Source organism: Rhinoraja longicauda, chromosome 37 (genome assembly GCF_053455715.1).
Source record: "Rhinoraja longicauda isolate Sanriku21f chromosome 37, sRhiLon1.1, whole genome shotgun sequence".
Lineage (NCBI taxonomy): Eukaryota > Metazoa > Chordata > Chondrichthyes > Rajiformes > Arhynchobatidae > Rhinoraja > Rhinoraja longicauda.
In genome coordinates this window covers 12749937-12766047 of record NC_135989.1, presented here as the reverse complement: position 1 = coordinate 12766047, position 16111 = coordinate 12749937, and the positions used below count along the sequence as shown (strand labels likewise).

The window sequence follows — 16111 nt, the reverse complement described above, 5'->3', positions numbered from 1 at the left end:
TCCATTAAGAAACATAAGTTAAATTCTATCCGCTCAAGGCATAAAATTGCCTCATCTGTACGATAAAGCGTTGAATATCTTATTTGCAGTTTCCTCTCAACTAGCCAACCAATGCCTGTGAATCTTTTGCAAATTATTTCTGCATTTGAAAGCTAAATGGCTTTCAACACATTGACAATGACAGCAATGAAAACGGCAATCTATCTTACAGCAATTATCTTTTCCACAGCCAACAATGGAGTATTGTGGGCTCCTCCTTTCCATGATCATCGTTGCTGGCTTTGATGGCTGGTTTTTGCATCATTTGTTCTTTGTACCTATTCAAACCTCTAGTTTCCCTCTCCCCCTGACTCTCAGTCTGAAGAAGGGTCCCGGCATTCTCCAGAGATGCTGCCTGACCCGCTGAGTTACTCCATCATTTTGTGTCTGTCTTGGGTGTAAGGCAGCATCTGCAGATCTTTCCTGCACAATCTATCTTACACATTTGGCAGCTTGCGGAGCTGTGGAATAATTAGCGGGATCCCTGTGCAGTCATCTATCACTACTAACAGTCAGCTTATGGTGGAATATTCCCAATACAACGAGCAGCTGAACACACACGAGTTTACAACGACCACACACGTTAACTGCACTGAAACATTGGCCACAGCACGCAAGACAAACTGAGGTTGGAGGGGTTTTGGCCGAGATCCCAAGGCGTTGCAGTGGAAAGATGACCATAATGCTCGCGGAATTACTGGGGAGTGGTGGGGAGAGAAGAACAGAACAATCATTCAGAGCTTCGAACGTGGGTGAACTTTCGTGTCGGTACCCTTCTTCAGACTGAAAGCAAAAAGGGAGGGAATTGGAGGTAGGAAAAGGCCAGAACAAATCAGGGCCGGCAACACATGACCAAGGAAAGGTGGAGCCCACAATTGGCCCATTGTGGGCTGGGGAAATGAAAATCGGCAAGTTAAAAGCGGGGAGATTGAAGATCATGGGTCTTGGAGAATTGCAAGGATGGATGTCAAACTCACAGAGCGATGCAGAGTGGAAACAGGCCCTCTGGCCCAACTTGCCCACACCGGCCAACATGTCCCAGCTACACTAGTCCCACCTGCCCACATTTGGTCCATATCCCTGCAAACCTGTCCTGTCCATGTAGCTATCTATATCTCACTGTTTATTAAACGTTGGGATAGTCCCAGCCTCAACTACCTCCTCTGGCAGCTCGTTCCATGCACCCACCACCCTTCATGTGAAAAAGTTACCTCCTCAATTAAATCTTTTCCCCTTCACCTTAAATTTATGCCCTCTAGGCCTCGATTCACCTGCTTTGGGCAAGAGACTCTGTGCATCTACCCGATCGATTCCTCTCATGATTTTAAACACTAACTAGACCAAGTGGACTCGTTGGGCCCAAACCTCTCCTGCATTGGCGCATAACCCTCTCCTCCCCCCTCAACCCCTTCCTCCCCTCCACCCCCTCCCCCGACTCCACCCCCTCATCCTCCCTCCTCCCCCCTTCCTCCCTCCCTCCCTCCCGAGGAGATAGATTTAAACTTTAAAATGTGAATAACTTTACACCGATTTCAATGAAACGTCTCCCATTAGCACCAAAGGGACGACGGTGAGTAAGGTGGGCCTAAAATTGGCGCACTATCGTGTACAGTTTTGGCTGTAGTTCAGGAACAAACAAACGAGAGTTTTAATATATAGATGTGATCAAAGGGACATGGAGAGGAACAAGGACATGGCGCTCTGTGCAAATAAGGATGAGAATTCCAAACCGTGGTCACTGCCAGACTTGAAGGGAGCAAAGGGCCTGCAGCTGTTACATTCCCTCATTACATTCAATTGTCACTTCAATTGGGTATAAATCAGGCCCATTTGTCAAATCTCTCAGCGCAATCTATAATCACAGGTGTTTGTGGCCTAGAAGCTGTAAAATCAAATAAACTCAACAGCGTAACTTAATAGCCACTGGATAACTGCAGTGTAGTGCCTAAAATCCACAGCGATTGTTAGAGGTGCAGCTACATTCATCATCTCTTTTGAGTGCTGATAAAAGGCAGCAAGGGAAAAGCAAAAAAACACATGGCTATAAAATGAGTGCGCCATAAATCGCCATGCAAACGTAATTAACTCAGAGGAGCAGTCTGCCATTTAACTAGTAAGGTGCCTAGTTTAGTTTAGAGATACAGCGTGGAAACGGGCCCCTTCAGCCCACCGGGTCCGCGCCGACCAGCGATCCCCGCACATTAACACTATCCTACACCCACTAGGGACAATTTTTACATTTACCAAGCCAATTAACCTACAAACCTGTACGTCTTTGGAGTGTGGGAGGAAACTGAAGATCTCGGAGAAAAACCACGTAGAGAACGTACAGACAGCACACGTAGTTGGGATCGAACCCAGGTCTCCGGCGCTGCGTTCGCTGTAAGGCAGCAACTCTACCGCTGCGCCACCGTGACCGCAACAAAATGCTGAATGTGCCTTGTAGAAACAAGGAACTGCAGATGCTGGCTTACAACAACAAAAAAGACACAATGTGCTGGAGTAACTCAGCGGGTCAGGCAGCGTCTCTGGAGAACATGGACGAAGTGGCCAGGCCTGAAACGTCGCCTATCCATGTCCTCCAGAGATGCTGCCTGGCCGGCTGGGTAACTCCAGCACTCTGTCTACTTGTACCTGTCTGGGGCAGGGGAACGTTTCACTCACCTAGTTCTGAATCTCTGATTCCCATGTAACTTTCCAGCAGGTCATCCACTTTCTCAATGGCCTTCTCTTCGAATGCTGATGGCTTGAATCAGAAAGGAAAGGTGGGCGGCAATAAAAGTTGGAATAAGCATCGAAAAACAGGGACCCCGGAACGCACATCAACAATGCAATGACACACCTGGTAATGAGGAAAACTGACACTGATTAGTACGGGTGTCACGTTTTCTAGATTAGTACGTGTGTCAGGGGTTATGGGGAGAAGGCAGGAGAATGGGGTTAAGAGGAATAGATCAGCCTTGACTGAACGGCAGAGTAGATGATGGGCCGAATGGCCTAACTCCTCTCCTATCACTTATGAATATTAACCACATTTCTCTCATCAACCAACCCTCTGTTGCAACAATTGGGGCAGTATCACACCACTGTGAGCACGAGCTTGCTATGTAAAGATTTAGTTTAGTTTAGATATACAACGCGGAAACAGGCCCTTCAGCCCAGTGGGTCCGCGGCGACCAGCGATCCCCGCGTATTAACACTATTCTACACCCACCAGGGACAATTTGTACACTCATACCAAGCCAATTAACCTACAAACCTGTACGTCTTTGGAGTATGGGAGGAAACCGAAGATCTCAGAGAAAACCCACGCAGGTCATGGGGAGAACGTACAAACTCCGTACAGACAGCGCCCGTAGTCGGGATCGAACCTGGGTCTACTGTGGCACAAGTCACAGTAAATGTTAATGGTGGTCACAGAAGGAATGTGTCACAATACACAGTGCATCGCACCCTGCTGTGTATGGGGCTGCACACGGAGGACCAACAGCACATTAGGCAGGTGGTCATAATGTTTTGGCTCATCTGGTCATAATGTTTTGGCTGATCGGTGTATACTCGTATGAACATAGAATACGTTTTGGAGAAGAGCAATTTAGACAGAATAGGTCCAAAAATCTCCGAGGCCACTTCTTGGAAGTGTACAAAACGAGATCAAAAATCTCAGTTCCCAGGAAGAAACGGCAGATGCTGAAATCTTGAGCAAGACACGCAGTGGTGGAGAAACACAGCAGGTCAGGCAGCATCTGTGGCGGTAATGGACAGATGACATTGTGGGACAAGACCCAGCCCAGGAGGCTTGGGTCCGTGTCAATATAATTAGTCTTGCACCATCCTGGTCAAGTGTGCTCATCTCTAACAGGAATAGTAGATACAAAATGTTGGAGTTACTCAGCGGGTCAGGCAGAATCTCTGGAGAAAAGGAATGGGTGACGTTCGGGTTGAGATCTTTCTTCAATCTTCAGTTTAAACCAGCATCTGTAGTTCCTTCTTACACACCTAACAGGAATGGGACGCGTTGGGGAAGAAAGCAACTCGTGTTACAACTCAACTAATCCCTCACAGTCCTTCCCCAGAATAAAATGTGCCGAGCCGTTTCAAGGCACTCGACGTGAAACAGCCTACCTCTTCCTCCACAGTGGCAACGCCTTTTGCCCTGAGGCGCAGCGTGCCTTTTCCAGTGCCCATGTGCCCACTTGATGCAGACTTGCCCACTTTGGAACGCTGGCTTATCATGTCTGTAAGAGATGTGTACAGTGATCAGTATCAGATAAGAGTTTGGTGCCTTCAAAGGTTCATAAAGCCAGGAGTACACCAGGACACAAGACTACCAAACTAGTTCCGAAGATAGACACAAAATGTTGGAGTAACTCAGCGGCTCAGGCAGCATCTCTGGAGAGAAGGAATGAGTGATACTGTGTGTCGAGACCCTTCTTCAGACTGGAGTCTGAAATCTGAGTCTCGACCCGAAACGTCGCCAATTACTTTTCTCCAGAGATGCTGCCTGCCCCGCTGAGTTACTCCAGCATTTTGTGTCTATCTTCGGTGTAAACCAGCATCTGCAGTTCCTTCCTACACACTAGTTCATTCCCGAGCCTCATTCAAAATTCAGAAAGACTGAGCACCCACTGATTATATAGACAAAATATTAAAGGAAAATGGTCAGAGGATTCCAAGCAGAGCAGGCAACATTCGTGGAGAGTAAAGCGTGAGGTGACAGTTCAGTTCATCGACACTTCCCGTCTCTCCACTGTTTTTTCTTGTGGACAAACATGTCTTTCGATAGCCACTTGCTGATCAGGTCCGCGTTGGCCAATCTGATCTCCCGGTGGCTCAGCACTTCAACTCCCCCTCCCATTCCCAGTCTGACCTTTCTGTCATGGGCCTCCTCCAGTGCCATAGTGAGGCCCACCGGAAATTGGAGGAACAGCACCTCATATTTCGTCTGGGCAGCTTGCAGCCCAGTGGTATGAACATCGACTTCTCCAACTTTAGATAGTTCCTCTGTCCCTCTCTTCCCCTCCTCCTTCCCAGATCTCCCTCTATCTTCCTGTCTCCACCTATATCCTTCCTTTGTCCCGTCGCCCTGACATCAGTCTGAAGAAGGGTCTCGACCCGAAACGTCACCCATTCCTTCTCTCCCGAGATGCTGCCTGACCTGCTGAGTTACTCCAGCATTTTGTGAGGTAATGCAGTTAAATGCCCCTGATAAAAGCATACTTGGGTTTGAGGAAAGGGAGTTTCCGTCAAATACAAACGCTGGTTTCTGATACAGGAATGCATAAGGCAAAAGCTCCCACACTTGGGTTGTTATAGCACCCTTAACATAAAACATTACGAGGGGCTCCATCGTAATGTTATTAAACATTGACAGAGCTCACATTGAGATATGAGGTCAGGTCAGTGAGAGTTCAGTCGAAAACAATTGCTGAGAACTACATTCGGCACTCTGTATCAACAACTGATGACAACTGAGGACAATTCACGTCATTTTCTCCTCCAGTTTTGACGCCGGTACCTGTCGCCGGTTGACGTAGGTAGTCGCCAATGGAATTCACCAAAGTCAGCACCGGCGACAACCTACGTCACCTGGCGACAACCTACGGCAGCACCCACGTCAGGAGACGTCAAGCTACCATCATTGGCGTCAAACCAACAGTCGGCGAAAATTTTTAAGCATCTCAAAATCCAGCGGCGACCAGAAAAACGCTACGACTCTTTGGAGACGACTCACGGCCGTACAGGCGACATCCCGGCGATCGTGTGGTGACAGTCTAGTCACCTGTAGTCGCCTAAACAATCGCCTAAGTGGGACAGGGGCTTAAGCTTTTCCGTTGTATCGCAGTACAAGCGACAAAAATAAATTTAAGCTGAGACCAACACCATATCAGGGTAGAGAGATAGGGTTGATGAATAAAAGTATTCAGGTTCAAATTAGGATTTAAGTAGCAGACTAATAATAATTTCCAAGTAAACATGAAAAGACGGGTGTAATCCCTCTCCCTCTCCCCTCCCCTCTCCTCCTTGCAAAATGCTGGAGTAACTCAGCAGGTCAGGCAGCATCTCAGGAGAGAAGGAATGGGCAACGTTTCAGGTCGAGACCCTTCTTTAGACTGAAGAAGCTGCCAGCATTTTGTGAATAAATAATGGATTCATTGTACTGTAGTTTGCAACAATACCTCCAAGAACCGCCCCAACACACATTTATCTCATTTAAAGATTAGTGACCAGAAATAAACACAACAATAGCTGCGTTTACAGTAACAAGGTAATGATTGATGGGCATACACGACGAGCTCTCAGCCAAGACCTAGCTTTGTTCTCAGCCTAGACCTAGCTTTGCTCTCAGCCTAGACCTAGCTTTGTTCACGACACACAGACTGGTTGGGCACAGTGTCAATCACGCAGGTCCACCCGTGCTGCAGTAGGGATCATTGTCAGAAATAGACTTCATCCACTGCGAAGCACTTTGGAGTCCAGGTGCTCCTCAACTTACAACGGGGTTACGTTCCGAGAAACCCATCGTAAAGCCGAAAATACCGCAAGTCAAAAATGCATTGAATACACGCGATCACGTGGCCGGAAGCGAGCGGCGGCTTGCTATGGGCGCTGACCCTTCGCACTGTCGTAAAGTCGAAACATCGTGCGTCGAAGCATCATGAGCCGGGGAGCACCCGTGTTCCAAAGGAGTAAAAGGTGCTCTGGAACTGCCAACCCTGTCGCACGTGGTTTCAGCTTCCTCGAACAACACACAGGGAGCTGCCGCGAATGACGCCATCTTGCACATTCTACGATTTTTCAGAGACTTGAACTTGCAAGATGGCGCCGGGATGTGGCCGCTCTCTGTGTGTTGTTCCAGAAGAGGATCCATTGTGCTCGCGTTATGCTTTGACTGGAACAAGCATATCACTGTACCTGTGTACACGTGACAATAAATAAACCACTGAACTTTTACCATATGCATTACTGACAAGAGTAAAGTTCCTCCTCTTTCCTCTTCCCCCTTCCCCTTTCCAGTCTGTGCCTCAATACTAAAGCTAGACTGATCACCACTCTGAAGAAGAGTCCCGATCTGAATCTGGTCAATATTATATTACTGTTTGCGAGACCGTTGGTGTGCACAAAATGGTTGCCAAGTATCCTACGTTGCAAATGACCACAGTTCAAGTAGTTGACCGGTTGTCAAGCACGTTGGGATAGCGCAAAAGGAGCTACGGAAATTAGATTCCCTTTGTAAACGTGTCAACATTTTTTTGGAAGGCAAATTGTCAAAAGACCAAAACAACAGATTTGTTTTTTAATGCAGCAAGGCACAATGATCTGGAATATTGCCACAGGTTTAAAATGTACTTTCAAAAGGGAATTGCGTAAATATTTGGCCAAATTTCAAGTGGTTAGGCAAGTTAATAGGGACCAAAGTACATAGCGGTAGAGTTGCTGCCTTACAGCGCCGGAGACCCGGGTTCGATCCTGATTACGGGTGCTGTCTGCGCAGAGTTTGTACGTACTCCGTGACCGCGTGTGTTTTCTCCGGGTGTTCCGGATTCCTCCCACACCCCAAAGATGCACATGTTTGTAGGCTAAGTGGCTTCGGTAAAAATTGTAAAGTGCCCCTAGTGCGTAGGATAGTGTTAGTGTACTCCTGGTTACAGGATAGGATCGCTGGTTGACGTGGACTTGGTGGGCCGAAGGGCCTGTTTCCGCGCTGTATCTCTAAAGTCTAAGAGGACAAGCAGACTTTAGGAGGGAAAAAATGTACGACATAGAGAAAGAACAAGCCCTAAAACGAGAACTTTTTAAAGAATCAGCATCTGTAGAGTTTCTTTCTTCTGAAATGATATGATTTAATTTTTATATTATTGATGAGTCAAATCAAATATTGTGTAGCACTTAAAAATTACATGTAACAAAAGCGATGTCAAATCTGGAGTAAGATCAGCCTAATGCAAAGAGGATGCATTTACATGATTTGGTGAAGTGGATGCAGGATAATCTCAGGTTTCAGAATGTAGGAGTGTTTGATAGACAATAGACAATAGGTGCAGGAGGAGGCCATTCGGCCCTTCGATCCAGCACCGCCATTCAATGTGATCATGGCTGATCATTCTCAGTCAGTACCCTGTTCCTGCCTTCTCCCCATACCCCCTGACTCCGCATTCCTTAAGAGCTCTATCCAGCTCTCTCTTGAATGCATTCAGAGAATTGGCCTCCACTGCCTTCTGAGGCATAGAATTCCACAGATTCACAACTCTCTGACTGAAAAAGTTTTTGCTCATCTCAGTTCTAAATGGCCTACCCCTTATTCTTAAACTGTGGCCCCTTGTTCTGGACTCCCCCAACATTGGGAACATGTTTCCTGCCTCTAACGTGTCCAACCCCTTAATAACCATACACGTTTCGCAAGGACCTGTACGAATGGAAACTGCAATAGAAGATCCGAAGACAGACACGTTTCGATAAGATCTCCTCTCATCCTTCTAAAGGCCAAGTCAATGGATATCTAAGGTGGAGATCGATAAATTCATGATCAGTACGGGTGTCAGGGGTTATGGGGGGAAGGCAGGAGAACGGGGTTAAGAGGAAGAGATAGATCAGCCATGATTGAATGGCGGAGTGGACTTGATGAGCCGAATGGCCTAATTCTGCTCCGGCAACTCATGAACTTTAAAATGCAATTACCAGGATGACAGGCAGCCAAAAGGTGCACTTCCATCCAGCAACTTCTGCGGGAGGCTCGAGTGAGGATAGATTTCCACCGACAACACAGTGGAGTAAATTCACGATGGGAGCGTTCGTGTCAGCCAAACTGCTCGGGCGGGGAGAGGCATTCAAAGGCATGCCCATGACCAACGCAGGAGATGGAATCACAGGCTGGAATGTTAGGCTTGCAAGGTATTTCAAGGGGGTGAAAGAGGAAGGCATTAGATGGATTTTGGGGGGAGGGAGGGGAAATTGGTTCCTAGCTCTGCCACTCTCAATGAAGTCGAAGAGAGGAGACGACGAACTGGGTCTGAATGTAACGACCAGCAGATTGGAGTTAGGACATAAGTAACTCTCGTCCTCTCCCACCCTTTTAAAAGGGGATGACTTTGCAAACAGACATATTAGGAGTATGCTGCATGGCTACACTGGAGGCTGCTAAGATTAATCTAGAGAAAAGGAATAGGTGTGGTTTCGGGTCGAGACTATATCTCAGACCCCAACCAACAGCTCAGTTCTGACCCGATACCAGGTCAGAACTGAGCTGTTGGTTGGGGTCTGAGATCACCTTTCCCTCCAGAGATGCTGCTGCCAGATCTGCTGCATTTTGTGTCTATCTTCAGTATAACCCGGCGCCTGCAGTTCCTTCCTACACACAAGGTTAAGGCTGATCTGGATCTTCGCCTCAGCCGCACATTTCTGCCGACTCCCCGTAATCTTCAATTCTCTGTACTCCAAAAATCTCGCTCATGTTTGAAGTGATTTAATGGCAGAATCCAACTCACTGCGGTAGGGGAAAAAAAACTGCAGGTGCTGGTTTTAAATCAAAGGTGGACACAAAATGCTGGAGTAACTCAGCGGGTCAGGCAGCATCTCTGGAGAGAAGGAATGGGTGACGTTTCGGGACGAGACCCTTCTCCAGATTGGGGTAGAACTTCCAAAGATCCACAACCCCCAGAGAGGAGATTCCTCCCCAACTCATTCGCAAGATAGTGATACTCCATCCTGGGACCATGGTGAGGCAGCATCTGTAGGAACCGAGTCCCTTCGTCAGAACTGGGAAAGAGAGAGAGATGGCCAAAAAGTGCTGGAGTAACTCAGCGGGTCAGGCAGTATCTCTGGAGAAAAAGGATGCGTGCACATTTCGGGTCAGGACCCATCTTCAGATCTGAAACGTCACCCATCATTTTTCTCCAGACGTGACCCATTGAGTTGCTCCAGCACTTTTTGTCCATCTCTGGCAATAAACTAGCATCTGCAGTTCCTTGTTTCTGAAGACGCTCTAAAGAAGGGTTCTGACCCGAAACGTCACCCATCCTTTTTCTCCAGATATGCTGCGTGACCTGTGGAGTTACTCCAGCACTTTGTGCTCATCTCCACTTATGATGTTGGGATCAGTGACCAAATGGGGGCTCACAGGTGCAGGTTTTAGGAAGTATCTTAATGAGATAGAACATTTTTAATTTCACACGAGGATGGCTTACTCACCGAAAGCCTTCAGGGGCTCCACGAGCCGCAGAGTGAACAACTGCCCCTTCACGAGACCCTTCAGCAGCTTGGCGACCTCAAAGTGGCGGGAACCAATGACATTCTGGCCGTTGATCGTCTCGATCAGATCCCCCACCTTGATGACCTGCAGCCGATCAATGAGGCTGCCTTCCTTGATTCGCTGCCAATTCAAACACAGTATTTAGGGAGGCAAAGCAAAGGTCGTGTTTCCACACTGTTCTGCTGAAACGCAAGACAATGGAGTCAGAGGGTGGGGAATCCTTTTAGCCAGAGGGTGGTGAATCAGTGGAATTCATTGCCACAGACGGCTGTGGAGGCCAAGTCAATGGTTATATTTTTAAGGCAAAGATTGACAGGTTCTTGATTAGGACGGGTGTCAGGGGTTATGGAGCGAAGGCAGGAGAATGGGATTGAGAGGGAGAGATATGACAATAACTGCAGACGCTGGTACAAATCGAAGGTATTTATTCACAAAATGCTCAGCAGGTCAGGCAGCATCTCAGGAGAGAAGGAATGGGTGACGTTTCGGGTCGAGACCCTTCTTCAGTCTGAGACCCTTCTCTCCTGAGATGCTGCCTGACCTGCTGAGTTACTCCAGCATTTTGTGAATAAATACCTTCGAGAGGGAGAGATAGATCAGCCATGATTGAATGGCAGAGTAGACCTGATGGGCCAAATGGCCTAATTCTGCTCCTCGAACTTACGAAGACCACTTTGCTTCTGTCACTTTGCCGAGAAGAAGGAGCGTGTTACGCACCTCTTGAAAGACGAGAATGGCGGCACTGCGCTCTGCACAGGACCACAATGGAGATGAGCGGCAGTGTGAAACAGCAAGAGAAAACACAGAGCCACTATTACGTAATGACGGGGGAAAGTGCCAGTGGGTACTGTTCCCTGATATTGCCTTTGCACTGTTCTGGAGAAAGAATGGGATGAACTCAAGGACTCTAAATAATTGATGTACTGAGAAATGACGCAAAGCAGGTGGGAGAGCAACTATCGACAACTCGAGAGTGGTCCTGAGCCACCATTTCCGAGGACCCCCTACCTTACTAGGTGAAAATACCATGATCGGATTGCTAACAAGGCCCACGGATAAGAACACTTTTTCAGCTTAGGTAGCGGGAAGTGACTACATAATTTCCAAGAATCAAAGATGACACAGCAGGGATTTGGAAGAGGCTGGAAGCATCTGGTGTGCCAGAATCCTGGCTGAAAAGGACTGCTGCGGATGTGCCAGTAAAGCTGAACTACACAGCCTTTCCCAATTAATCAGTAGCCATCTATGCCGCTGGAAATACTGGCAGTGTCACCACTCCAGCTTCTTACAGGAACCCCATTTCACGGCCAACAGCTCTACCCGGTGGCGATGTGCGGGACTGCAGGCCTGCCACCGATTGTCGCTCACCCTTGGTTCCAGAGCCTTTCTGGATCATCCGTTTTGCCGGACCAACAGATGTCACGGCCCCGGAGGGGAGGGGAGAGGAGCCGAACAGTACCGGAATGGTCCGCCGAGGCCGCACAGGGGCCCCGAGACACCGGACTGAAAATTCAGCCTCGGAGGCCTATGAGAACGGATGTGCTGGGGAGAAGATAGCTAGAAGGGAGGAGAGGCTGGTAACTTGAGCCATTTGATAGCACAACGCACAATTGTGCAGCGGTAGAGTTGCTGCCTTACAGTGAATGCAGCGCCGGAGACTCAGGTTCGATCCTGACTACAGGCGCCGTCTGTACGGAGTTTGCACGTTCTCCCCGTGACCTGCGTGGGTTTTCTCCAAGATCTTCGGTTTCCTCCCACTCTCCAAAGAGGTACAGGTATGTAGGTTAATTGGCTGGGCAAATGTAAAAATTGTCCCTAGTGTGTGTAGGATGGTGTTAATGAGCGGGGATCGCTGGGATGCGCGGACCCGGTGGGCCGAAGGGCCTGTTTCCGCGCTGTATCTCTAAATCTAAAAAAAAATCTAAAATAAGTGAAGGTAGACACAAAGTGCTGGAGTAACACAGCGGGTCAGGCAGCATCTCTGGAGAGAAGGAATGGGTGATGTTTAGGGTCGAGACCCGAAACGTCCCCCTTTCCTTCTCTCCAGAGATGCTGCCTGTCCCGCTGAGTTACTCCAGCATTTTGTCTCTATCTGCGGTTTAAACCAGCATCTGCAGTTCCTTCTTACACAGGCGAGGCAGGTTTTGATAAGCAGATGGTTGGACAAAGGCCAGAGGTAAAAAAAAAGTGTGAGACAAACAGATTGGAGAGCTGTGAAGTTAGACACAAAATACTGGAGTAACTCAGCGGGTCAGGCAGCATCTCGGGTGAGAAGGAATGGGTGACGTTTCGGGTCGAGACCCTTCTTCCTTGAAGAGCTGTGAATTGTGAAGCCAGAGGAAGGAATGTAGGTTGATGTTCCCTCCATTATTCTGCAACACCAGGCCTATGTCACAATTGTGATAGGATTAAAAGCTGTCACTTGCACCATGGGTTGGGGTATAAGTACCTACTTTCAGTTAAGATTTTGTTTTTTATTTTGTAAGTTTACTCCCCAAAGCCTTTTTCCAGAAAGACCAGTCTTTCTGTCTGTCTTCTGTCGTCTGTCTTCAAAACCTGCCCAACTGGCCACCCTGACCTGGGTGGATCTCAAGGTTATCACTGCTGGGATATTGGACAAGGGAAGGAATGCAAGTCCCAGGCCACACACAAATTGTAGGCAGATGCGCCTAGTGCAAACTGGAGGAGTGCCACACTGCTGTCTGCAGGATGAGACCTTATTTGCAGCCACTCCTTAGCAACAAGATACCAGTTGCTGTCACAGGACGTCCAGCCGAGGGCTGTCAAAATATGGAGCAGGTTATTGTTGCTGCTTTCCGTTCCCCCTTATCCACCAGCTATCAAATGGCACATTTCACAGATGGCTCGACCAGCACAAGCTTCTCATCCATCAGTCTTTAAATGACAGCAGTGATTAGTTTAGTTTAGAGATACAGTGCAGAAACAGGCCCTTCGGCCCACTGAGTCCGCTCCGTGAAGCAATCCCCGCACTCTAACACTATCCTACACACACTAGGGACAATTTACAATTGTACCAAGCCAATTAACCAACAAACCTGTACATCTTTGGAGTCATAGAGTGTGGAAACAGGCCCTTCGGCCCAACTCGCCCACACCGGCCAACAATGTCCCAGCTACCCTAGTCCCATTTGCCTGTAATTGATCCATAACTGTCCAACGGTTTCTTAAACGATGGGGTAGTCTCAGCCTCAACTACCTCCTCTGGCAGCTTGTTCCATACACCCACCACCCTCTGTGTGAAAAAGTTACCCCTCGGATTCCTATTAAATCTTTTCCCCTTCACCTTGAACCTATGTCCTCTGGTCCTCGATTCACCTACTCTGGGTAAAAGACTCTGTGCATCTACCCGATCTATTCCTCTCAAGTGTGGGAAGGAAACCCGGAGAAAACCCACACAGGTCACGAGGAGAACGTACAAACTCCGTACAGATAGCATCCGTAATCGGGATCAAACCCGGGTCCCAGGCGCTGTGAGGCAGCAACTTTTAAGTGGTCTGACGCTGCAGAAAGATGTGCAAGGTGTTGCATTTGCTGAAATATGCTACAATATTTTAAAAAAGGAGAGTTGCTGGAGAAAGTCAGTGGGTTGGGCAGCATCTGCGGAAGGAGATGGATGTACGAAACATCAACTGTCCGTATCCTTCCATGGATGATGTCTGATCCACAGAGTTCCTCCAGCAGCTCCTACGCTTTTCCTCCCAGCAGTTACCTTATGGCAAAGTACTCATCATAGAGTGATACAGCCTGGAAACAGGCCCTTCGGCCCAACTTGCCCATGCCAACCAGCACACCCCATCTACACTAGTCCCACCTGCCTGCATTTGGCCCATATCCTTCTAGAGCTGTACTATCCATGCATCTGTCTAAATGATTTAAAAATGTTTCTTTGTGTGTTCTGTTGATTTTTTTGTGTGCTCTGTTGCTTTTTATTGTTATGACTGTATGGCAAATGAAGTTCCTTGTATGTTGCAAAACATACTTGGCTAATAAAGTATTATTGTTCATGTTAAAATGTATTTTGTGTGTTCTGTTACTTTTTATTGTTATGACTGTATGGCAAATGAAGTTCCTCGTATGTTGCAAAACAGGCGGCACGGTGGCGCAGCGGTAGAGTTGCTGCCTTACAGCGAATGCAGCGCCGGAGACTCAGGTTCGATCCTGACTACGGGCGCCGTCTGTACGGAGTTTGTACGTTCTCCCCGAAATCTTTGGTTTCCTCCCACACTCCAAAGACGTACAGGTATGTAGGTTAATGGCAGAATTAACAGGCAGAGTGGAAGGAGTAGAAGAAATACTGTAAATGCATAATTCTCAGATAAGCCAAAAGTGTCAACCACAAAATTCCTACCAGTCTGTTGGGTGACAGTACAAATATTGCAAAGGACAAATACCACCTCAGCTCAAGACTTTATAGATTGGGTGCCCAGATTGTGTCAATAATATTTCCTGTATCAAATAAAGGCAACCAACTATAATCCTCCATTACAGATGAGGCTCTCACTAGGGTCTCTTCTACACCCCGCAGCTCCGCTCTTGCTCCCCCTCCCCCCACTCGCAACAAGGACAGAATCCCCCTCCCACCAGCCAGCGGATCCAACATATCATCCACCAACGTCACCCATTCCTTCTCTCCCGAGATGCTGCCCGACCTGCTGAGTTACTCCAGCATTTTGTGAATAAAGGCAACCAACTTCCTGTTACATGTGAGAAGTCGCATTATAGTCGTTGGCAGCTGCAGTAGGGACCCCAATACAGAGCGCACCACTGACTGAGTGTAATCAATGGAAGACTGTTGGCCACAACCTTTAGCAGTTGCGACTTACATTGTTTGTAGTTAGAGATGGCCTATCCAAAAATAAAACCTGCTTTCCAAAAAAGTGAAAACACCTGCTCACACCGACTGGGAGGGAAACGTCCAGACCACGGCACAAGCAATTTGCAATTGGAGAGCGGTCATTTGCATTCTCCTCTCTGGGCTCCATTCCAATGTGAAACCGCATGGGACCTGACACAGGGTGTAGCTGGTAGAGCTGCTGCCTCACGGTGCCAGATGAGGAAAAACTCTTTCACTCAGACAGTTGTGAAGCTGTGGAACTCTCTGTCTCCGAAGGCAGTGGAGGCCAATTCCCTGGATGCCTTCAAGAGAGAGTTAGATAGAGCTCTTAATGATAGCGGAGTCAAGGGATATGGGGAGAAGGCAGGAACGGGGTACTGATTGTGGATGATCAGCCATGATCACAGTGAATGGAGGTGCTGGCTCGAAGGGCCGGATGGTCTACTCCTGCACCTATTGTCTATTGACCCGGGATCGATCCAGACCTCGGGTACTGTGTGTGAGGAGTTCAGTTTCTCCCTGCGACCGCGTGGGTTTCCTCCGGGTTGAAAGACTGGAGCGGCTAGGCTTGTACACACTGGAATTTAGAAGGATGAGAGGGGATCTTATCGAAACGTATAAGATTATTAAGGGGTTGGACACGTTAGAGGCAGGAAACATGTTCCCAATCGATTTATTCACAAAATGCTGGAGTAACTCAGCAGGTCAGGCAGCATCTCGGGAGAGAAGGAATGGGTGACGTTTCGGGTCGAGACCCTTCTTCAGACTGATGTCAGGGGGGCGGGACAAAGGAAGGATATAGGTGGAGACAGGAAGATAGAAGGAGATCTGGGAAGGGGAGGGGAAGGGAGGGACAGAGGGACTATCTAAAGTTGGAGAAGGCAGGAAACATGTTCCCAATGTTGGGGGAGTCCAAAACCAGGGGCCACAGTTTAAGAATAAGGGGTAGGCCATTTAGAACGGAGATG

General features: G+C 48.1%; 1 protein-coding gene across 4 annotated transcripts in view; it reads right to left on the bottom strand.

Annotated features, from left to right (window-relative positions):
- The window catches only part of LOC144610744 (PDZ domain-containing protein GIPC1-like), a 69924-nt gene that overhangs the window by 42156 nt on the left and 11657 nt on the right, over nucleotides 1-16111 (bottom strand). For all 4 annotated transcript variants that reach the window (XR_013549449.1, XM_078429685.1, XM_078429683.1 and 1 more), the window contains exons 3-5: nucleotides 10228-10408; nucleotides 4165-4277; nucleotides 2704-2785 (exon numbers count right to left, since the gene is read on the bottom strand). Coding sequence is in view for 3 of the 4 variants with exons in the window: in XM_078429685.1 (XP_078285811.1) it covers nucleotides 2704-2785; nucleotides 4165-4277; nucleotides 10228-10408 (376 nt within the window). In the remaining variant the exon portion in view is untranslated. The remainder of the gene's footprint in view (nucleotides 1-2703; nucleotides 2786-4164; nucleotides 4278-10227; nucleotides 10409-16111) is intronic.